Here is a 23738-nt window from a genome sequence, read left to right on the forward strand (position 1 = left end):
CATCAACTTGTGAAAATATGAATGCCAAACAGAAGAGGAAAATATACTTTTATTTCGTAAATATGCACAGTGTTAGGCATACAGTGACTGATTCACTAGTATGAAATTAATGAAAAACCTGACAAATACTTCTAAACAAAGATAGATCATCAAACAGGCCATAGATCATTCATCCATTACTCAGAAAACACAAGAACTTTAGAGGTGTAGGTAAATACTGTTCACACATAGTGAAAGTAAAATGATGAATGAATCAACTCGACCTGAAGCCCCTTCTCTTTGCTTATGCGCAAGAAGGTTTAGCACTATTGATCAACAACTTTGAGGCTGAAAGACATCTCAACACGTGTCAGAGGTTGTGCTCTGAGGTAACATTTGGCTGGGTGCAGCTGAACTGCGGGTAGTGAGACTGCTGCAGGGAAAAGATCGGTTTATTAGTTAGCTTCAGATCACATTCGACTGGTGCCGAAGCGGCTCAGGGGGCAGAGTCTGCACAGCTCACTGGGTCCTATTGCAGTCACCACAGAGGATGCGATCATTGGAGGAGTAGAAGCCGACGCCCACCAGTGACACAGTGCAGAGTGAGCAGGTAAAACAGGCCCGGTGCCACTGACGCTCCCCGAAAGTGATGTACTTCACCTCCTCCTGACCTGCAGGAGAGTGACACACCTTCAGTGCTCAGCACTAAACAGACCTCGTGGATGCAGGCAATATGACGCCCTTCACTGTAAATGCAGTACAGGCAGTTCAGACAGTTCCCAAGTTACGAATGAGTTCTGTTCCCTAAGTCGAATTTGTATGTAGGTCGGAAAAATAATACAGTACTTAATAATTATATTGTAATAAAAAGTAAGTACATTACTGTACATAACTGTACAGTACTGTACTGCACCTCGAGATGACTAACCGCTGAAGGCACACAATGTTTTCAGGAGCATCACAAAGCAGTGCACATGTTAATTATTACGAGCCACTGTATTTAACACAATTTTTTTTTTATATAATAGGTTTTATGGCAGTCCATTCATAAGTACGAGCTGTCCGTAAGTCAGATGTTCTTAACCTGGGGACTGCCTGCACCTCGGGCTACCTTCATGTGCATTTCTGTGACGGACACCTGCCTGTAATGGGTTCCCCACACGCCTCACAGTTATTGGTGTACAGCCTGTTGTAGCAGGACAGGCAGTGCGGTTTGTCCTGATGGGAGGTGAAGCTCTGGTCAGCCAGCGGGGCACGACAGGAAGCACAGAGCAAGCACTTCCTGTGCCAGAAGACGCCCTGGTAGATCACGCCACCCTCCGGGAGTGCCTATCAGGAAATACACTGCTCAGGGCAGGGGCACTGCCATGCTGGTATTTGCTCCTTGAACCAACCCTGTACTGGTTTCTACGCCAGTAATGCCTATACACTGCTCCCTGCGGTGTAGACTGTCTCACCTGCTTGCAGTGCTTACACCGGGGTGACATCTTGTTCTCATGACATGCCACACAGAAGTACTGGCCTTTGTGTGGGAAGAATCCTTGGGATCCAATTGGCTTCTTACAGCTTTGGCAGATAAAGCAGGCATCGTGCCATGTGACCCCGTCGAGTTCCAGCCTCCGTGTTCCTAGAAAGTGGAGATGAGGGATCATACTGTGGAGCAATGATAATGTACAGTGATGGACCCCATGCAGGAAAGACACTAATGAGATGAGGCCAATAAGGAGGAACTAAAGAATCTAGACGCTGGCAACAAATGTCCATTGTCAGCTCAGAAAAAAAATGTAAACTATCTTTAAGGTAGTAAGTGATGTAATGGTATGTAAAGTAGCAGAAGTGTCTTTTACCTGGCAAAATCGGCATATTACAGGCGTGACACTGTGTGGCAAACTCCCTGGAGTGGCAGTCTTTACACAGCAGCGCCCCCTCCTGGCTGCTGAAAGCCTGGTCAGCTAGGGACAACTGGCAGTGGAAACAGCGGAGGCAGCGCTCATGATAGTGCTTGTCCTCAAAGAAAAGCTCCTAGATACAAGAGGGGAAATGATGAGAAAAGATGATGAGAATCCTTGCAGATGATGTTCTTTACCTGAGCAGGATGGTGCTTTTATTCTGACATAACCAGTGTGCAGGGAATGTAAAGTAAAACTGCTGCGAGGCTATGAGTAAAGCCCTCCCCCGTACAGACACTATGAGTAAAGCCCTCCCCCGTACAGAGGCTATGAGTAAAGTCCTCCCCCTGTACAGATACACACCATGGAATCGTGCCCAATCGGCTGCCCACAACCCGCACAGGTCTTAGCGCACAGCTTGTCATAGCAGGGAACACAGTGCGGCTGCTCCTTCACCAAGATGAACCTGCGGCCGTACAGGGAGGTTTTGCAGCCGACGCAGTCGAAGGGCTCACTCATGTTGCCCTGTGAAAGTCAGCCAGACAAAAGGAGGGGAGATCAGCAGTGGACTCTAAACGGACTGGTAGACAGCTATAGCCTGTCAGTTGGTATACTGCAGGGCTTAAAATTTGCTATTTTAGCAAAGGAAAAGGTGGTGAAGAATGCCCTGTCAGGTTGTTTGTTCAGCGAATAAATGAGTACCTCATCATGATGCAAGTCAGCAAATGACTGAACACATCATCGTGCAGGTCAGCGAATGAATGAACACATCATCGTGCAGGTCAGCGAATGAATGAACACATCATCGTGCAGGTCAACGAATGATTGAACACATCATCGTGCAGGTCAGCGAATGAATGAACACATCATCGTGCAGGTCGGCGAATGAATGAACACATCGTTGTGCAGGTCAGCGAATGAATGAACACATCATCGTGCAGGTCAACGAATGAATGAACACATCGTCGTGCATGTCAACGAATGAATGAACACATCATCGTGCAGGTTACTGAATGAACAGATCATCGTGTATGTTAATGAATAAGTGAATCTTTCATCGTGCAGGTCAGCGAATGAATGAACACATCATCGTGCAGGTCAACGAATGAATGAACACATCGTCGTGCATGTCAACGAATGAATGAACACATCATCGTGCATGTCAACGAATGAATGAACACATCATCGTGCAGGTCAACGAATGAATGAACACATCATCGTGCAGGTCAACGAATGAATGAACACATCATCGTGCAGGTTACTGAATGAACAGATCATCGTGTATGTTAATGAATAAGTGAATCTTTCATCGTGCAGGTCAGCGAATGAATGAACACATCATTTATGTTAGAGAAAGAATGAAGACACATTAGGGTTTCACTGTTCTAACTTTAGCTTGAAAAGAGCATAGGAGGTGGATTCCTGTGACTAACCATCACACACCCAACACCTTCGAAATTTGAACATAAAAAGATATCAGTGGCACAAGACATAAGAAAACAATGCAATAACAATTACAAAAAAAAAACTATTGTCTAAAACAGGTTCACAGAAACATTTGCTAGAAGCTCAAGCCAAGAGTCCAATGAAGTCCCTCCTCCAGGCTCTCACATCTACCTTGAACTTCAAAATCCCCCCAAATGAAGCACATTTGCTGGGATTTGATCTACCCTTCTTCACTCTACAAACTGAGAACAGGACACATGGTTGTGTCAAGCCAGGTCTTGAAAGTCACTCTACCCGGTAATGAACAGAGGCTGGGCCTGGTTGTACGTTAATGTAGAGAAAGCCAATCTTATATCCTTCTGTTAAAGCACCAGTCTGAGCTAACTGACCTAGCAGTGTTGTGTCTCTGTTAACATGTATGCATACACAGTATTGGACAGCTCAGGGAAGGGTCAGTACTGCGAATTACTAAGTACTATAACAACATCAAGCAAATACATGAAATGTGGTGAAAAAAAGAGCAACAACAAAAGCACAACTGACTTACGGAAGTGGCAAAATTTCAGCAACAATTCTGCGAAGCCTAATTTAAATATTTAAGGAAGAATATGCAGTCACCTAACTTGAACACAGACATACAAGGAGGGCTGGTGCCATTTTCACTGTTACACCATATTCTGTGACCATCATATATTGTGACCATAGGAGGCGCAAACTCCCGCGTGCACGCGCTTGGTACGCAAGTTACCTAAGTCTGCGGTTGAAAAGCGCTGTCGCTGGACGCGACTCGTTTTTATGCAGACGAACCCACCAGAGTTTTAACTTTCATGACGGATACATTGTACAGCATAGTTTATGAACATGCCTTATAATGTTTAAAGTCTCATGGATAATGCGTATAATCCATGAATAGAGTAAAGTTAAATTGCGTAGTCGGTGTGCATTCTAAATCTAATTTTTACGACGGTAATCTGATTTTACACGCCAATACAGTGGCTAATTAAAATAAAGCGAGAGTTTCAACAATGGGACACATATAGGTCGTACGTTGAGTATTACCACTAAAATGTCAACTAGCAAAGATGTGCGTGTGTACATATATTTATTTAAAAAAAAAATGTATATTATACATTTATAATATTCATAATATAAATACATGCTCTATTACAGAAATGGTGAACCCAGAGTTAGGCTAGGGTCACATAATATGATAGCAGCCATCACAAATGGTGACCCGTATGCCAGGGACTGCCTGCTGATTAGAACCTTAAAAATTCTTCAGATTATGAAATGTTCATGCTCAAAGTCGTCACCTGAAAAAGATTTGCTTGATCCAATATGTTTTTGCATGATTTATGCCAGGGTCACATAATATGATAGCAGCCATCACAAATGGTGACCCGTATGCCAGGGACTGCCTGCTGATTTCAACCTTAAAAATTATTCAGATTATGAAATGTTCATGCTCAAAGTCGTCACCTGAAAAAGATTTGCTTGATCCAATATGTTTTTGCATGATTTATGCCAGGGTCACATAATATGATAGCAGCCATCACAAATGGTGACCTGTATGCCAGGGACTGCCTGCTGATTAGAACCTTAAAAAGTCTTCAGATTATGAAATGTTCATGCTCAAAGTCATCACCTGAAAAAGATTTGCTTGATCCAATATGTTTTTGCATGATTTATGCCAGGGTCACATAATATGATAGCAGCCATCACAAATGGTGACCTGTATGCCAGGGACTGCCTGCTGATTAGAACCTTAAAAAGTCTTCAGATTATGAAATGTTCATGCTCAAAGTCATCACCTGAAAAAGATTTGGTTGATCCAATATGTTTTTGCATGATTTATGCCAGGGTCACATAATATGATAGCAGCCATCACAAATGGTGACCTGTATGCCAGGGACTGCCTGCTGATTAGAACCTTAAAAAGTCTTCAGATTATGAAATGTTCATGCTCAAAGTCGTCACCTGAAAAAGATTTGCTTGATCCAATATGTTTTTGCATGATTTATGCCAGGGTCACATAATATGATAGCAGCCATCACAAATGGTGACCCGTATGCCAGGGACTGCCTGCTGATTTCAACCTTAAAAATTATTCAGATTATGAAATGTTCATGCTCAAAGTCGTCACCTGAAAAAGATTTGCTTGATCCAATATGTTTTTGCATGATTTATGCCAGGGTCACATAATATGATAGCAGCCATCACAAATGGTGACCTGTATGCCAGGGACTGCCTGCTGATTAGAACCTTAAAAAGTCTCCTGATTATGAAATGTTCATGCTCAAAGTCGTCACCTGAAAAAGATTTGGTTGATCCAATATGTTTTTGCATGATTTATGCCAGGGTCACATAATATGATAGCAGCCATCACAAATGGTGACCCGTATGCCAGGGACTGCCTGCTGATTTCAACCTTAAAAATTCTTCAGATTATGAAATGTTCATGCTCAAAGTCGTCACCTGAAAAAGATTTGCTTGATCCAATATGTTTTTGCATGATTTATGCCAGGGTCACATAATATGATAGCAGCCATCACAAATGGTGACCCGTATGCCAGGGACTGCCTGCTGATTTCAACCTTAAAAATTATTCAGATTATGAAATGTTCATGCTCAAAGTCGTCACCTGAAAAAGATTTGCTTGATCCAATATGTTTTTGCATGATTTATGCCAGGGTCACATAATATGATAGCAGCCATCACAAATGGTGACCTGTATGCCAGGGACTGCCTGCTGATTAGAACCTTAAAAAGTCTTCAGATTATGAAATGTTCATGCTCAAAGTCATCACCTGAAAAAGATTTGCTTGATCCAATATGTTTTTGCATGATTTATGCCAGGGTCACATAATATGATAGCAGCCATCACAAATGGTGACCTGTATGCCAGGGACTGCCTGCTGATTAGAACCTTAAAAAGTCTTCAGATTATGAAATGTTCATGCTCAAAGTCATCACCTGAAAAAGATTTGGTTGATCCAATATGTTTTTGCATGATTTATGCCAGGGTCACATAATATGATAGCAGCCATCACAAATGGTGACCTGTATGCCAGGGACTGCCTGCTGATTAGAACCTTAAAAAGTCTTCAGATTATGAAATGTTCATGCTCAAAGTCGTCACCTGAAAAAGATTTGCTTGATCCAATATGTTTTTGCATGATTTATGCCAGGGTCACATAATATGATAGCAGCCATCACAAATGGTGACCCGTATGCCAGGGACTGCCTGCTGATTTCAACCTTAAAAATTATTCAGATTATGAAATGTTCATGCTCAAAGTCGTCACCTGAAAAAGATTTGCTTGATCCAATATGTTTTTGCATGATTTATGCCAGGGTCACATAATATGATAGCAGCCATCACAAATGGTGACCTGTATGCCAGGGACTGCCTGCTGATTAGAACCTTAAAAAGTCTCCTGATTATGAAATGTTCATGCTCAAAGTCGTCACCTGAAAAAGATTTGGTTGATCCAATATGTTTTTGCATGATTTATGCCAGGGTCACATAATATGATAGCAGCCATCACAAATGGTGACCCGTATGCCAGGGACTGCCTGCTGATTTCAACCTTAAAAATTATTCAGATTATGAAATGTTCATGCTCAAAGTCGTCACCTGAAAAAGATTTGCTTGATCCAATATGTTTTTGCATGATTTATGCCAGGGTCACATAATATGATAGCAGCCATCACAAATGGTGACCTGTATGCCAGGGACTGCCTGCTGATTAGAACCTTAAAAAGTCTCCTGATTATGAAATGTTCATGCTCAAAGTCGTCACCTGAAAAAGATTTGGTTGATCCAATATGTTTTTGCATGATTTATGCCAGGGTCACATAATATGATAGCAGCCATCACAAATGGTGACCCGTATGCCAGGGACTGCCTGCTGATTTCAACCTTAAAAATTCTTCAGATTATGAAATGTTCATGCTCAAAGTCGTCACCTGAAAAAGATTTGCTTGATCCAATATGTTTTTGCATGATTTATGCCAGGGTCACATAATATGATAGCAGCCATCACAAATGGTGACCCGTATGCCAGGGACTGCCTGCTGATTTCAACCTTAAAAATTATTCAGATTATGAAATGTTCATGCTCAAAGTCGTCACCTGAAAAAGATTTGCTTGATCCAATATGTTTTTGCATGATTTATGCCAGGGTCACATAATATGATAGCAGCCATCACAAATGGTGACCCGTATGCCAGGGACTGCCTGCTGATTAGAACCTTAAAAAGTCTCCTGATTATGAAATGTATGACAAAGGTTTGATTGTCCCATCATATTTTTGCTAGGGTCACATAATATGATAGCAGGAGACCACACTCTCAGGGGTTGCCAATTAATTCCAGCCACAAAATCTGTCTTAAATACCAGTACATAAAATCTCCACTTAAGTATTCTGTGCATCACAAGTTTTTTAAGATTTACAGCAGAGTGACACCCTCTCCCAAGTCCCAGTTAGTAATCACAGTTAACAGGTAGAAAAGGTGGGCTTTCATCTTGCTTTGTTATTGTACCTTTTTGTATCTGTTTACTAAGTCTGGAGACGTGTTTATGGATATCTGATTGCTATTATTACAGAAAAATAGGCATAGTTGTTGGAGCTATTTTACAGAACAATACACTGTTACATCTATATGTACTAGCATTACTAGAATTAAGAATAAAACACATATAATTGTTAATAAATTTCAGAACAGCAACATTCATCCAAAAATAAACTTTATTCTGAACTTGAATTATCAACAAACTGAATTTAAAATATGAACAAGGTATTTACAACTTAAATCAAAAGAAAATCAAAATTTATTAACATGCCAGACAGCAGTACTCTTTTGAAGTATCTGTTGTCCCAACACAGGTCAGGTGGTACCACCTTCCACATGCATCACACTGGATCTGTAAGCATAAAGCATGTATTGAGTAGGGTTTATTTCATTTCTTCATTATTTCATTTTTTCTGTACAAATAATTCCCACACATTATGTGTGCTCTTAATAAACAGATCATGCATTATTTAGCAAAACATATGTTGTCTTTATTTCAGAATACTTCTTAAGGTAAGTCTGTTTTGTTTTTCTTACCTAAAAAATCCTATGAAGATTGTGTCATTGATACTGCAAGATAGTAATATGTTCAGTCGTTGTAGTATTTTCTTTGGCATGCATTAATGTTTCATCTGTACTCATTGTTGTCATATACTTTGGTTTTTCAGGTTTGTTATATACATAATTGTTTTATATGAATGCTTTTCTGTGTTTTGTATATTCTTTACAATAAAAATGCACTCCATTCTCCCTCCTCCTTCCATCTTGTTAATTCTTGCAAAAAAGTTCTAAATAGGTGATGGCTTCTGAGGTTTCTTGGAAACACATTTCCCTTAGCAGAGGAATTAGGCATAACTTTGGTTTAATGTTGGTTTTAGGTAAACACATACCCAGTCTGTGTGTTTTTCATTTTGTGGATCGTCGGAGTCTACTTTTGAAATTTTTTCTCCACAATAGTGGCAAAGCTCACGAAGATCATCTGATCAGAATAAGATCATTATTAAGATCATAACTTATTTCAATTATAATAAATTCATGTTTTATAAGTTGAATCAAAGAATTCAATGATATGATAATAATGCTAAGTAAAAGTAAAAACTTACCTGTCTGCTTCAGCAGTTTGACAGCTACTTTCTTTCTATATTTGCAAACTGCTGATCTTGTGGTTGAGAAGATTAGAGGCTCCTCTGCCAGGATTTTCTCAGCATACTAGAATGCAACATAGTCACTAAGATAAATAAATGACATTTGTAATACATCAAATGAACTGCAAATATTTGGGTTTAGGAGACACAAAAAACAAAGGACACAATGAATTTGTAAAAGCAAGAAATGAAAAATAGATAAAAATCTCACTTTCAAAACAAATATGCCACATGAACTGCCATCGGGTTGTAATGAATGTGGCATTGTTTCTGCCTTCCATCGGGACACCTGACACCCATGCTTCCTCATAAATGCCCTCAAAAGTAGACAAAAGCAACATTAGTTAAGTTCCTTGCTGCTTTATAGAATACACTGGTCTTAGCAGCAGTCTTCAATGAAGTTGCAGTACCTTGTGGACTCCAAGCATGTTTTTAGTTTTGAGGATGCGTGTCCTAGAGAGCCCAGCACCAAGCTCTTCAACAGTTTGGGAAACATTGCCTATATGACAATAAAATTAATATGCAGCATACACTATAAACAATAAGAAGTGAGACTCCATACATAATAAAAAAAAGGTTGTTCTTACTGTCAGTATCCAGTGGCCAGGTTCATGTACTGCTCCCAGTATTACGTTAAAGTTCCCTGGGTTGCACTAAAAGGTAATTTCAAATAAAGGATTAGAAGGTAACACCACACCTCAGAGCATACCACTATGAGAAAAAAATCACTATCATAAGACCAGTTTTTGTCTGGGTTCATTTCTCTTGTAATACAACTTGTGCTCTAGAAATTATTCAAAATCAAAGGGACAAATGAATGTTTTGTGTTAGAGCAGTGCCACCACAATGACAAATAAAAAAAAACATGTAACAAACAAAAACACTTGCCTTGGCGCAAAAGAAAAAAAGCAGCCAGAGAAAAAATGACTCAGTTCAACCAAAATTACATACACACTAAACTCAGTTAATGTTGCAAAATCACCACTTCCAAATTGTTGTTAAACAGACAGACTAATCATAATTATTACAAAATAAATCATTATTTTTTTTATTAAAAATATGTATACATACGCATACCATACCAAGAATGCCTCGATCTTTCATTTTGCACCACTATACCAGATATCTATAGCTATGACTGTGATGGTTGTTTTGTAGTTTTATCGTTTGTAGTTTTGTTATACAATGTATGCACTTTGGAGTTGCAACTCTTCCAATATATGTAGGCAATATAGTTGTAGTTCTTATGTTCCCTTCACACTTCTATCTATGCTCGAAGTCGCTTTGGATAATACTGTCAGTCAAATGAATAAATGTAATGTAAATATAATACCTAGACGAGGACTAGTACCAGCACCATACCCTCTTCTTATGATAAAATTAATAACATTTAGAAAGTAGGAACAAAATAGGACATTCATATACCAAGTCAGTCACCGTATGTGGCTTCACACTGGTGGTGATGGTACACTGTCACAGCATCACTTTTCATTACCTTTAACCTTGACGTCTTCTTCTGCCAAATGCTAGTCATTTCATAGGAATCAATGAAAAGGGCCTGGTTGTCTTCATTTCTCTGATTGTGATGCTGCACCAAACGCAGCAGGTAGGCATTTATCACCTGAGAACCAAAATATTAATTTTCATACATCTGCCAGTATATATAGAATATACATACACACACATATAAAGTGCTATAGAAAAAAAAACATATCCCAACACACCTCACTCTCAAGTTCCTGATCAGGAGCTGTTCTTGTGATGTCCCAGTAAAAAATTTTGTAAGGCCCAATTCTTGAAAGCAGTACATGGACATTTTTCCCTTCCCAGGCCTCGTTCACACCTGTAAAACAAAACAAAATTAGAAATCTAACTAAAAATCTTCTCTTAGTGTAGTTTCTAACAATATACATTCTACAGCACATTCAACACTGCCCCACCCTCTCCATCTGACTGTTATCCAATCTGTAGCACAAAGGCACAGAGCACTTTGTATTTTTATTTATTATTGTTTAACTGTTTTTAACCTTAATTATTTATGTAATCTTATTGCTATTATTGTCATTGTAATGCTACTGTTATTGTTGTGTAAAGGTAGATTGGCAAAGAATTTCATTGCATGGTTGTGAACCATTTTCTTTTTTACTGTGCATATGACAAACTACTTGAATATTGAATCTTTATAATGATTTGAGTGATATTTTTAATATAAATGGCATTCTGCAGAATATAAAAGTAGTTCACATTTGTATATGAATATTATGACTGAGTACATACAAGACAGCAGTGAGACGGCTGGTGGAGAGGTAGATACAGTGGCTGATGCCAGCAGAGGAGTGGTGGACACAGCTGTTGGTAGAGATGAGGATGGATATGCAGAGGTAGTTGGAGTAGGTGGAGAAGACGATTCTGCTGCAGAAGAGGTAGCTGGAGTAGGAGGAGAAGCTGGTTTTGCTGCAGGAGAGGTAGCTGGAGTAGGAGGAGAAGCTGGTTTTGCTGCAGAAGAGGTAGCTGGAGTAGGAGGAGAAGCTGGTTTTGCTGCAGGAGAGTTAGTTGGAGTAGGGGGTGAAGGTGGTTTTGCTGCAGGAGAGGTAGTTGGAGTAGGTGGTGAAGGTGGTTCTGCTGCAGGGGAGGTAGTTTGAGTAGGGGGTGAAGGTGGTTTTGCTGAAGGGGAGGTGGGCACTCTGGCTTTAGCCTTCTCTTTTAATTTGCTGGGAATTCTAGGGACCTCTTCAGTGTGCAGCTTTAAGTGGTCAATGTTAACCCTTAAGGTGGCTTTCCCAAAACCATCTACAAGGTCAACACTTTTCCCCTCTATTCTTGTCACTGTGAAAGGCCCCAAGAACTCGGGCTCCAATTTTCCTCCCTTCCGTTGCTGACTGCGAACATTCTTCCTCCACACCATGTCACCAACCTGAAGCCTTTGGCCAAATGTCTTTGATCGCAGGTGCCTTCTGGTCTTCTCCTGCACCCTTTCAACATTGTCCTGTACTATTTTGAGGAGTTTTTCCTGCCTCTCAATGTCAAAGGTGACCTCCTCTTCTAAATATTTGTCCTCAATGGAGTGATCAATCTGTAGAAAATTAAATAACGTTTTTAAGATATTATTTAACTTGTCTTCAGTAGTCAAAGAATATATGCATTAACATTTATATTAAAAACCTGTCTAACCTGATACTGTTCAGGCACTTCAAATGGGTAGCGTGCTTCTCTACCAAACATCAGGAAATATGGTGAGAAGCGTGTTGTCAGTTGCTTTTTGGTGCGAAGACCAAACATCACTGCATCTAGATATCTGTCCCAGGTGTTGGGCTTATCGTCCACCAGCTTGGCAAGAGCCCTACAAATGAAATAGATACATCCATAACTTTTTGGTTTGAATTCCATATTCTCCATAGGATTGTAACAGTTACATTGTTTTTGCAGTCACCCTTATACAGTGATCTGAATAAAACTTTAATAAACAAAGAAATCAATGGGGGAGCTTCCCAAACACAAACAAGAATATAATGTTAGATATGAAGGCTCAGTGAATACATGGAAGGTACAATGAGTGAGTAAGCTGGTTTGGCTTATGTAGTGGTGTGTGAAGACTGGAAACAGGGGACTGGAATCAGGCCAACAATCAAAAGCCCAGTGAAACAAGTGTAAGTGTAAGACTAGAAAAGTAATGGTGAAAAGATGTAATCATATTTTACCTCTGTATGGTACCATTACACCTCTCAACCAGCCCATTTGTTTGGGGGTGGTATGGGGCACAAAGGCTCCTCTTGATTCCCAAGGCTTGGCATACCTCTGTGTTTATCTACAGGGAATGTAAGAAAACCTCTTTCTCATTTGTGCCTGAATTGACGCTGTATAAACATATATAAGTTCATACCACTGCTGAATGTTCATACCTCTGCTGAATAGCAAATACATAGCCTGACAATGCTTACAGTACATATTCGGCAACATTTGTAAAATACAATAACATTTCAAAATGTATTGTATTAAAAAAAAAAAAACTTACAGTGTTGACAAACTCTTTGCCCTGGTCTGTGAGGATGCGTTTGGGCACTTCAAATTGGTAAACAAATTTTAGTATGCACTCTGTCACTTCCTTTGCGGTCTTTGACTTTAAGGCATAAGCTTGTGTCCATCTTGTGCAATAATCAATCATCACACATGTATACTGATTCTTTTCTTCTGTCATGACCAGCTTCCCAATTAGGTCCATGCCAACAAGTTCAAATGGAACCTTTGTCTGTTAAAGTAAAATCTAAGTTAATTAGAAATTAAGCTAAATTGGAAACTATAAATGCTTTCATAAATTAAAGTCAGTAGTACATATGACAGACACAACACAATCTAGAAAATCTAAATTCACACCACATCAAGAACAAATGTACTTGTATATTTCTTTTTTAAATTCCACCTATATCTCTCTTTTTCATTCCTCTTTCCATCAAATTTTTCACAGTCTTTTATGGGGAAATTTTCCAAACTGCTCCTATCCATTCAATCTATCTATTGTTAGAATGATAGGCCAGCTTTTTCATCCATGCAAGCTAAATATCTAAGTAGGCCTAATAATAAAATCTTTGTCTTCTATGCAACCTGTGGTTTTTTTTTAGGTGGCATCTTTCTTGAAACAGTGGAGTGAACATGGAGCCACACTTGACTTTGACCAGCCTAACAATACATTGAAGACCTCCGTTGCCCCAAATGTATGAGGCTATTATTCTAATTATAATGAAATGAAAATTAATAACAATTATATGTATTTCGTTGTTTTATTATTCTGCAAGTTTTGCAGAATAATGGTATGAGAAATGGTATGACAATAACGGTATGAGAAATTTCTACTGTTTGTTATTATTTTTATAAATTTATGTCTGCTAATAAGGGTATTACTTGCATTCCATGATAATGAGCATTCAAAGGGCATTATTTTTAAAACTCTACAGTAAAATGTCATCAAACTCTGTATATAATAAGTATGATAATTACTCTATCTGATGGCGTTAAGGTTTATGACAGATCACACATTGATTTCCAATGGGTCTTAATGGGAAACAATGCATATTTCACAGGGCATTATTTATAAAACTCTACAGTAAAATACCTTTAAACGCATGATATAGTACGTGTAATAATTGCTCTTTTAGGTGGTGTTAGTGTTTTGAACGGACGTTTTGATGTTTACCAGGTAAATTGCTGTGAATATGGCAGATCACACATAATGCCTATTTAAGGTGGAACGGATTTTGCAAATAAGGAACTGCTATTGCGAATAAGGAGCCAACTTCTTCCTCGTAATAATCGGCATACCTAACAACTGTCGCCTTAAACCTTTGTGAAATATTTCGCGAACATCTCGACTAATTTGTGTAACAGTCTTTATAATTGTACAGATGAATTCTGGGTAGATCTGGGCAAGCATCAGGCTCGTGGAAAGAGCGGTATCGGAGCGAAACTGGAGCGAGACAGAGCGACCGCTCCAGCCATGATAAAAAAAACCACTCCGCGCTCTGACCGAATTCCGCCCGCTCCGCCCCTCGCTCACGCTCCGCTCACATGCTCTGCTCTAAATTAATGCATAGGATTTTAAGCTGTACTATATAAATGCAATGTGAGGACAGACATATGAAAGACATATGAAAGTGATCAGTTGTCAATTGTTGACACACGTCTGCATATAGTGCAAAACAATATTATAAACATTATAAACAGTCATATATATAGGTCCAAAACTTACCTTGATTGGTGTGTATTGCGTTTCAGTTTTTAGTGTGCCTTTGTTTTTCTGGCAAACTGTACACTGTGACACCTGTGACAACATACAGAATTTTTTTCAATGTGGAAACACGTCTTTACGAACTTCAAATAGCTGTATAAGAAAAACATAAATAATAACATACCCATCGTTCAATGTCTCTGGACATTCCAGGCCAGTAAAAACGCTGGGATATGGCATCCCTAGTTTTTAATTGCCCACAGTGTGCTCCAATGCCACTGCTGTGGAACTGTATGAAAAGTTCATCAGCCTCTTCTGCGCCACGAACAACTTTGGCCCTGACTTCTTCGTCAGAGCCCTTGTTTCTGGTGTAGTACAAGTCTCCATCTAAAATACATTCGGAATTATACGTATATTAATAAACATATGAAGACTGCTGTATTTACTGTTGTACTATTTACATTTACTTCACATGTATTAAGGCCACTTAAAATTAATAAATTGTTTTACATGGCCGAACGCCTCAATTTTTTTGGTGACGGCTCGATTTTTTTAATATTTTATATTTTTCAAAAAATCGGTTTTTTTTACCTCAAAAACTGTGGGTGAAAAATCTTTTATGTCAGCCTCGGATTTTTCAATTTGACGCTTCTCGGACAATGGTTTTTATCGTTTGTCAGATTGTGTGTGGGCCCACGGTATTAAAAAGAACTTTTCTAGTTTTAGTATATCTCTGTTGCCGTTCGTCTTTTCGCTAAAAATATAAAATAGAAAATAGAAAATCCCCTACTCACCAATATTTTAGAAGTTTGAGTCATGTAAAACAATTTATTAATTTTAAGTGGCCTAATGTCTGGAAGTCATGTTTATTAGATGTTTCTTGCAAAAAATAACTTACCGATTATGGAGAAATTAGAAGATCTTCTTCGTAAGCTGTATCTCTGATGCTTGCTGAAATTTTTCGGATATTCTCCTTTAATTAATAAGTCAAATATTTCTTTGACTAATTGGGGATCCATGATTTCGAAACAGCGATAGGCCTACGGTATTACGTCATACGTCGTCATACGTCATTCGCGTTACGTCGAACTCGACTTTTTTTGCAAAAAATACAGAAAAATACAAATCGTCTTCTTTCGGTTTCAACCTTACGTCAGCCAGGGAATGCTAAAATATGTAAACTAATATATTTTAATGTTTGCAATCAAATAAAAGCTTATAAATGTAAAAGTATTGTCTTTTTTTAATTGGTGTTTCGAGCCAATAGGGGTTTTTCGTATCAAGTCGTTTGTCGAAGTTGTGCCTTCTGGAACCAATTACTGACGTAGGGTGAGGTATAACTGTATTTCACCTTGACGTGATTAGCATACAACTGTCGCGTAAACAGTAAAATTGACCCTGTTATTTTACCTGACTCTAACTCTGATTGTGACATCTAGGTAAAGCAACGCAGAACCTGGAGCTGGAGTCTAAATACAACCAGGATTCAGATCCAGACAGTGCTCGTTGCGTAGACTTCTTTTCATTCACAAGGTCTTATTGATTCAGTGTATTTGTCTCCTGGTTTTGGATTTTTTCTTCTGGTTTTAATTTCTGGCAAATTCGTTGGATTGTGCTGTGGATTATATATATATATATATATATATAAAATAAATCATGCAAAAACATATTGGATCAAGCAAATCTTTTTCAGGTGACGACTTTGAGCATGAACATTTCATAATCTGAATAATTTTTAAGGTTGAAATCAGCAGGCAGTCCCTGGCATACGGGTCACCATTTGTGATGGCTGCTATCATATTATGTGACCCTGGCATAAATCATGCAAAAACATATTGGATCAACCAAATCTTTTTCAGGTGACGACTTTGAGCATGAACATTTCATAATCAGGAGACTTTTTAAGGTTCTAATCAGCAGGCAGTCCCTGGCATACAGGTCACCATTTGTGATGGCTGCTATCATATTATGTGACCCTGGCATAAATCATGCAAAAACATATTGGATCAAGCAAATCTTTTTCAGGTGACGACTTTGAGCATGAACATTTCATAATCTGAAGAATTTTTAAGGTTGAAATCAGCAGGCAGTCCCTGGCATACGGGTCACCATTTGTGATGGCTGCTATCATATTATGTGACCCTGGCATAAATCATGCAAAAACATATTGGATCAACCAAATCTTTTTCAGGTGACGACTTTGAGCATGAACATTTCATAATCAGGAGACTTTTTAAGGTTCTAATCAGCAGGCAGTCCCTGGCATACAGGTCACCATTTGTGATGGCTGCTATCATATTATGTGACCCTGGCATAAATCATGCAAAAACATATTGGATCAAGCAAATCTTTTTCAGGTGACGACTTTGAGCATGAACATTTCATAATCTGAATAATTTTTAAGGTTGAAATCAGCAGGCAGTCCCTGGCATACGGGTCACCATTTGTGATGGCTGCTATCATATTATGTGACCCTGGCATAAATCATGCAAAAACATATTGGATCAAGCAAATCTTTTTCAGGTGACGACTTTGAGCATGAACATTTCATAATCTGAAGACTTTTTAAGGTTCTAATCAGCAGGCAGTCCCTGGCATACAGGTCACCATTTGTGATGGCTGCTATCATATTATGTGACCCTGGCATAAATCATGCAAAAACATATTGGATCAACCAAATCTTTTTCAGGTGATGACTTTGAGCATGAACATTTCATAATCTGAAGACTTTTTAAGGTTCTAATCAGCAGGCAGTCCCTGGCATACAGGTCACCATTTGTGATGGCTGCTATCATATTATGTGACCCTGGCATAAATCATGCAAAAACATATTGGATCAAGCAAATCTTTTTCAGGTGATGACTTTGAGCATGAACATTTCATAATCTGAAGACTTTTTAAGGTTCTAATCAGCAGGCAGTCCCTGGCATACAGGTCACCATTTGTGATGGCTGCTATCATATTATGTGACCCTGGCATAAATCATGCAAAAACATATTGGATCAAGCAAATCTTTTTCAGGTGACGACTTTGAGCATGAACATTTCATAATCTGAATAATTTTTAAGGTTGAAATCAGCAGGCAGTCCCTGGCATACGGGTCACCATTTGTGATGGCTGCTATCATATTATGTGACCCTGGCATAAATCATGCAAAAACATATTGGATCAAGCAAATCTTTTTCAGGTGACGACTTTGAGCATGAACATTTCATAATCTGAAGAATTTTTAAGGTTCTAATCAGCAGGCAGTCCCTGGCATACGGGTCACCATTTGTGATGGCTGCTATCATATTATGTGACCCTAGCCTAACTCTGGGTTCACCATTTCTGTAATAGAGCATGTATTTATATTATGAATATTATAAATGTATAATATACATTTTTTTTTTAAATAAATATATGTACACACGCACATCTTTGCTAGTTGACATTTTAGTGGTAATACTCAACGTACGACCTATATGTGTCCCATTGTTGAAACTCTCGCTTTATTTTAATTAGCCACTGTATTGGCGTGTAAAATCAGATTACCGTCGTAAAAATTAGATTTAGAATGCACACCGACTACGCAATTTAACTTTACTCTATTCATGGATTATACGCATTATCCATGAGACTTTAAACATTATAAGGCATGTTCATAAACTATGCTGTACAATGTATCCGTCATGAAAGTTAAAACTCTGGTGGGTTCGTCTGCATAAAAACGAGTCGCGTCCAGCGACAGCGCTTTTCAACCGCAGACTTAGGTAACTTGCGTACCAAGCGCGTGCACGCGGGAGTTTGCGCCTCCTATGGTCACAATATATGATGGTCACAGAATATGGTGTAACATTCACAATCACATTATCGATACAGCCCCCTTCATAAGCTTTTTTTTTTAAGTAATTATAGTTATGCGAGACGTTAGTTAGCCTAATTCATTATTCAGGTGAATATTTTATTTTTAGCTCTTTGACCTCATAGCTGACTACGGGCCTGCTAACATCAATGTGTTAAAAACAATGTAAACAGACCTACGGTATTCATTTCATTAACAAAGTGGATCACGAATTAGTCTGAATGCTGTCTGTAATATCATTATCGTAATCCTGCATTGACCCAATAGTAACTTCCATCGTTAAAGTAACAACTATAATAATAATAATAGTAGTAATGATAATAATAATAATAATGATTAAAATTATTATTATTGTATAACGGCAGCACATGGAAAGTAAATATGAACTTACGCAATGAAGCCTCAGTTTGTCGTTCTGCAGTAAGAGTGTTAGTTCGGAGAAACGCCACAATCTGCGCTAACGCACCGCGCTCAGTCTTTGCAGAGCATTTTATGATCGGATCAGCGCAGAGACAAGTCTCTTTAAGGCCGCCAAAACCGATAGTGAGACGGTGACTCGTCCACCACACCTCCGTCACACGCCTCAGGTCATTGTACTGCAGTGAAATTCACGTGCCTCCACTCCTGTGAGTATGTTGGATTTGTCATAAAATAATTTGTATTGACGAAATGCTACTCCTATAGAATCGCTCTCGTTACCAGAAATTATGTAGGATAATAACATAATTTCCCCGCGGTTTGACGTGTTAATTAGGCCTATTAAAGAACAGCAGTCCTTAAGCTTCATCAAGTAAACAAGAAAACAACCAAACAAATAAAATTATGGCACGTTGTGAATGTTTTTCAAAGGCAAACGCAGAACAAAGGCACTTTACCTTTCTAGATATTTAATGCTGTGGAATGGTGTCTTACTACATTTAGTGACTTGGCAAACAGTGAAATAACAACTGATAGAATGTCAAGTATTTTGCGTGTCTGTCTGAAACCCGCAAAAGGTGTGACAGGAAATGTTTCTTTAAATTTTACACGACAGAATACCAGGCAAATCTTTTCACATCGATTTTTCACTTAACTTCGCAGGAAGCACATTTAAGGTAGGGGACTCGTATAGAAACATCATTTCTACGACTCCTTTTAAGGATATGAGTTGTCAAGAAAGTGGGTTAACTGTGTAAGGTGTGAAGGTTATTGTAATGAAGGCAGTGTCTGTAATAATACTTTTTTGATTATTTTTGATGTATAAAACATTACACAGTCATTACAAAGTGCCATAATAAATGGAACTATTACACTGTATACCAGGAATCGAGGGCCAGACTTGAAGAGTCCTGATATATATGTTAAGCTTGAATGGGGTTTAGCCCGGAAGCCAGTAGGAAGGTGTTACATTCAATCGTGATTATTTCTTAGCATTTTTTGCTAACTGGGCTGGTTCATTAAAAAAAAATCTACTAGCCCTCAATGAAATTTGCAAGCATAAAGAGCAACTGGAAGGTTGCAGGTTCGAGCCCTGGTTCCTCCTGACCCCATCAAAGTGTCCTTGAGCAAGACACTGAACCCCAAATTGCTCCCAGTGTGCAGGTTGGCGCCTTGCATGGCAGCCTCCGCCACTGGCGTGTGGATGGGTGAATGTGAGGCATATAAATTGTAAAGTGCTTTGAGTACCCGTAAGAGTAGAAAAGCGCTATATAAATGCAGTCCATTTACCATATAAAAAGTTATTTTCAGTGTATTTATAAATTAATAAATTTCTATGAAGAATTTACTCATTCATCAGCTATCCAAATCATTTCCGATTCTCGGATCGTCCTGCTGGACAAGTGGGAATTAAGGATGCTGCTTCGAGCTGACGGGAACTCGTGGATAAATGTGATCTCATTTCCTGTCCATTTAGTTTTATCTGATGACCGCTGTCTTTTTTTAGAGCTATTTTTGTATCATAATAGGAAAATTTGGTTACTCACACCTTTTCGATGCTTATGGCTCATACATTGCAGACCTATAATCCTATACAGGTAATGTGTGTTTCGTAAACAAGGTTTTCCAGGTTTGTATTACTAATCGGTCATTTTTCTTTTCTCATACGAAAAATTACCACCAGTTCTCATGCTTCTGGCCTGACACTAACGCTTACGCAAGAAATCTTACGGTAAATCTATATTATTCCATTATAATCCTCAAATTAGCTACATCAAAAACGTTGGGGCTGGTTGCAAACCCTACAGACACAGACAATATAATGAACCTATTACATGTAAATGCGAGTGCAGACTTGTCTCGAACTGATCTCATGCCAGCCAGCTGACTAAAGTCGGCAATTCTGCGTATATTGTTTCGAATGATAATATTTATAACCGCTCTTATCGAACATAAGGGCCTCAAAAAGCTATGAAACATTAAAAATTGACAGCACATTCACTAGATGGATCTGTAACAATCGTACACCTGAAACAAAATAATAAAAATTACTTTACATTCACGGTCGGTGCAAATAAAACATTACTTGGCGTTTTCCTGCAAGCGTCGCGTATTTATCCATTTCTTTAAAAAGCACCTGTATGGTGCACGTGGAGGCGCATGTTCAGCTGTTCGTAGAGGACCTATTCCATATCCTGATGGCGCTACACCGAGTAAGCTGACCTGCTTTCCTTAGCTATGACTGAAGTTGGCTCCAAAACGAATATTACATCCGTCTGTTTTAGTGATTCTGCAAGAAAATCGCTTAGTTCATAAAGCTGGTGACGTGCAGTATAATGTATTTTTAGCAATGTGATACGGGGTTGCCAACTGATCATGCATCTGACGCTTTCAGACTCACGCAAGAAATCTTACCTCAAATCTGTATTATTCCATTATAAACCTAAAATTAGCTACATCAGAAGTGTTGGGACAGTTTGCAAATCCTACAGACTATTTACAAGCTAAAGAAACTGTTACATACATGTAAAATGTATGCGCAGACTTGTCTCGAATTGAACATCTCACGCAAACCAGCTGACCAAAGTTGCCTGGTGATATGATTAGCGAAGTATCTCGGTTAATTGTTGACCAGGATGATAGATTGATTTAGAGCCCACGAAGTATAAGTAATTTTGCACTAGATAAACGGAATCCGTGTACGGACATTATGTTTGGTTTCAAACCGGAGGGAAATCTTATTAATTTTTTTCGCCATTTCTAATAACAAGAGTCGATCACGTGGATTTTTATAAAGTTTGCTAGTGGTGCCGCCACCCGGTCTTATCCGCAGTTACCCCCATTTTCGTCCTCAGTTCTGCTCGGTGACACCTGTGTGCGATTCTGTGACGTCATCTGTTTACCTAGTGCTTAACATTATTTTTCAATGCAACGAATAGCAATTACGATTTAGCCTTACGTTAATGTACGATCTATAAAATCAACCCTGTTTCAGGTTTCAGAGTCAAAACGAGAGCAGTTTCGGAGGTATTTGGAAAAGAATAATGTCCTTGACTCCCTGACTAATGGTATGTACCCTTAAAATGTATGAAAACATGGGTTATAGAAAATTTTTGTGTCCACTGAGCGATCCGACGGATAAGATGCTACTTCTCATCTGCAGTGCTGGTCGCTTTGTGCCAGGACGAGGACAAACCCCATGATGCTTTGCAGTATCCTTTGCAGACGTTGTTTGTTCTGTGTATTCTCATTTTTTCTAATTCGCTTACTTATTCAGTGAAATGCGACACGTAAAACTACTTTACATTTTGAAATAAAATGGTATTTAATTGCTTTAAGTGCGTTTAGATGCCAAATACTACCAATAAATCAATAGCGTTGCCAATGGTCAACAAAATGGTGAATTCTGACGGATATTCTGATAAAAATGCAAATTTCACCACGGATATCGTATTTTAAAAAGTAGACTACATAGTACATATTCGCCTTCAAGTTTAAACGTTTTGCACAGACACGTTGTCTGTGTACGGACAGGTTGATGATCCCTTTGTATCTACTTGAATTTACTATACATGTCCGAGTGTAAATTTGCGTCGATATACAGGGTAAGAGCCTTAATGAGCGCCAGCTTTGTGCGCCAGCGCCTGGACATGTCCCGCGTCGCCAGTCCCGAGGCACAGACACTGAGCTTGGAGCTTACGGAGCTACAGCGAAAGCACCAGCATCTCCTTGAGGAAAACAAAGATCTGAGAAACAGGGTGAGCGCATCCACTCATAAACCCGTGCGCGCACTCCCGCCTTCCATTCATTTATGTCCTAACCTTCATCAAAAGTAACCAAACAAAATACTAGACTTTTATCATTTTTACTGTTTTGATGCATTCAGATTTTTATAAAATTGAAGTTATCCAAATAATGTCCCCAAAAGTAAGGAAGTTTCAGTTTTTACCACACTTTGAGGACATTTTAGTTCCCAAATGTAATCTATGCAAACCCACACACACACATACATTCATACATACATACATAATATTAATCTCATTTTCCTCATTCCCAGCTCCTGCAGTATGAACTGGCTCCAGAGGACAGTAGAGACTGAAACTCACCCTGGTCACTGCGGCTATGCTGGCACTGGTGACTCTGGACTGAAAACATGGTGAATCGAATAGGATTCATATTTCAGTCACTTAAAGGGTCTGATTTTCTGTTGTTGATATACAACTGATATTGAAAACAATAAATACCTTTTGCATCACCGATTCTAGGATTAGTTTTATTACCGTTACTTGTGGAATGAACTTGTGGAATACACGTTTAATGCAGAAAGCCTTGAGCTATACAAGCAGGTAACACATTTAAAATAACATTCCAAAGGATATCCATACAGAAGTGACGGATATATTGGACTCGGCTTTCTGCCCAGTGCTGTGTACAGGGTTGGACTGGCCATCTGGAATACCCGGCATTTTCCCAGTGGGCCTGCAAATTTACCATGGGGCCACAGAGGAACCCCAAAGTCCAGGGCCTTGTGTTTGACTGCAGTCCGTTCATGACTGTATATAGTGCCATCCGTCACTGCTCACTATCCCCAGTTCTGTGTGAGGCTGTGTAGCTCTGTGCTCCCCAGCGCCATCCGTCACTGCTCACTGTCCCCAGTTCTGTGTGAGGCTGTGTAGCTCTGTGCTCCCCAGCGCCATCCGTCACTGCTCACTGTCCCCAGTTCT

General features: G+C 39.1%; 3 protein-coding genes across 12 annotated transcripts; 1 reads left to right on the forward strand and 2 right to left on the reverse strand.

Annotated features, from left to right (window-relative positions):
- Positions 1-31: 31 nt before the first annotated feature.
- On the reverse strand, positions 32-21899 carry LOC111843870 (four and a half LIM domains protein 3-like). 7 transcript variants are annotated; one of them, XM_023811805.2, is made up of 6 exons: positions 21852-21899; positions 2232-2393; positions 1827-2001; positions 1437-1606; positions 1122-1308; positions 32-650 (listed from the first exon to the last, which is right to left on the reverse strand). In XM_023811805.2, the coding sequence occupies exons 1-6, from the start codon at positions 21855-21857 to the stop codon at positions 499-501; spliced, it is 852 nt and encodes a 283-aa protein (XP_023667573.1). In that variant the 5' UTR covers positions 21858-21899; the 3' UTR covers positions 32-498. The 7 variants fall into 7 exon arrangements, with proteins under 7 accessions (XP_023667573.1, XP_072562234.1, XP_023667576.1 ...); XM_072706133.1 differs by lacking the exon at positions 21852-21899 and adding an exon at positions 21539-21801; XM_023811808.2 differs by lacking the exon at positions 21852-21899 and adding an exon at positions 21430-21532.
- Positions 8048-16288, reverse strand: LOC111836445 (uncharacterized). Of its 4 annotated transcripts, none has more exons than XM_072706085.1 (16): positions 15652-16288; positions 14938-15140; positions 14775-14846; positions 13047-13280; positions 12733-12839; positions 12206-12374; positions 11312-12107; positions 10759-10877; positions 10530-10655; positions 9622-9687; positions 9445-9533; positions 9246-9351; positions 8993-9098; positions 8780-8868; positions 8427-8459; positions 8048-8241 (listed from the first exon to the last, which is right to left on the reverse strand). In XM_072706085.1, the coding sequence occupies exons 1-15, from the start codon at positions 15770-15772 to the stop codon at positions 8451-8453; spliced, it is 2412 nt and encodes an 803-aa protein (XP_072562186.1). In that variant the 5' UTR covers positions 15773-16288; the 3' UTR covers positions 8048-8241; positions 8427-8450. The 4 variants fall into 4 exon arrangements, 3 of the variants coding, with proteins under 3 accessions (XP_072562186.1, XP_072562185.1, XP_072562184.1); XM_072706084.1 differs by lacking the exon at positions 8427-8459 and having other exon boundaries at positions 15652-15726; positions 16164-16254; XR_011985055.1 differs by having other exon boundaries at positions 8427-8868.
- Positions 20975-23273, forward strand: LOC111843871 (c-Myc-binding protein-like). The gene is made up of 5 exons (XM_023811810.2): positions 20975-21227; positions 22010-22082; positions 22178-22226; positions 22643-22772; positions 23072-23273. The coding sequence occupies exons 1-5, from the start codon at positions 21156-21158 to the stop codon at positions 23111-23113; spliced, it is 366 nt and encodes a 121-aa protein (XP_023667578.1). The 5' UTR covers positions 20975-21155; the 3' UTR covers positions 23114-23273.
- The last annotated feature ends 465 nt before the right edge of the window (positions 23274-23738 follow it).

The sequence above is a fragment of the Paramormyrops kingsleyae genome, chromosome 23, assembly GCF_048594095.1.
Source record: "Paramormyrops kingsleyae isolate MSU_618 chromosome 23, PKINGS_0.4, whole genome shotgun sequence".
NCBI classification, from domain to species: Eukaryota; Metazoa; Chordata; class Actinopteri; order Osteoglossiformes; family Mormyridae; genus Paramormyrops; species Paramormyrops kingsleyae.

Excerpts from the sequence above, each read along its gene's own strand:
- LOC111843870 (XM_072706133.1), bottom strand. The coding sequence starts at position 21,577 with ATGTTCAATTCGAGACAAGTCTGCGCATACATTTTACAT. Across the intron at positions 1,309-1,436 it reads GGTGTAAGCACTGCAAGCAG|GCACTCCCGGAGGGTGGCGT; the intron begins GTGAGACAGTCT and ends ATTTCCTGATAG. Across the intron at positions 651-1,121 it reads GTGTGGGGAACCCATTACAG|GTCAGGAGGAGGTGAAGTAC; the intron begins GCAGGTGTCCGT and ends ACTCTCCTGCAG.
- LOC111836445 (XM_072706083.1), bottom strand. The coding sequence starts at position 15,772 with ATGGATCCCCAATTAGTCAAAGAAATATTTGACTTATTAATTAAAGGA. Across the intron at positions 12,375-12,732 it reads TGTAATGGTACCATACAGAG|GGCTCTTGCCAAGCTGGTGG; the intron begins GTAAAATATGAT and ends TTTCATTTGTAG. Across the intron at positions 10,878-11,311 it reads AGCCGTCTCACTGCTGTCTT|GTGTGAACGAGGCCTGGGAA; the intron begins GTATGTACTCAG and ends TTTGTTTTACAG.
- LOC111843871 (XM_023811810.2), top strand. The coding sequence starts at position 21,156 with ATGGTGCACGTGGAGGCGCATGTTCAGCTGTTCGTAGAGGACCTATTC. Across the intron at positions 21,228-22,009 it reads TCCTGATGGCGCTACACCGA|GTTTCAGAGTCAAAACGAGA; the intron begins GTAAGCTGACCT and ends ACCCTGTTTCAG. Across the intron at positions 22,773-23,071 it reads ACAAAGATCTGAGAAACAGG|CTCCTGCAGTATGAACTGGC; the intron begins GTGAGCGCATCC and ends CCTCATTCCCAG.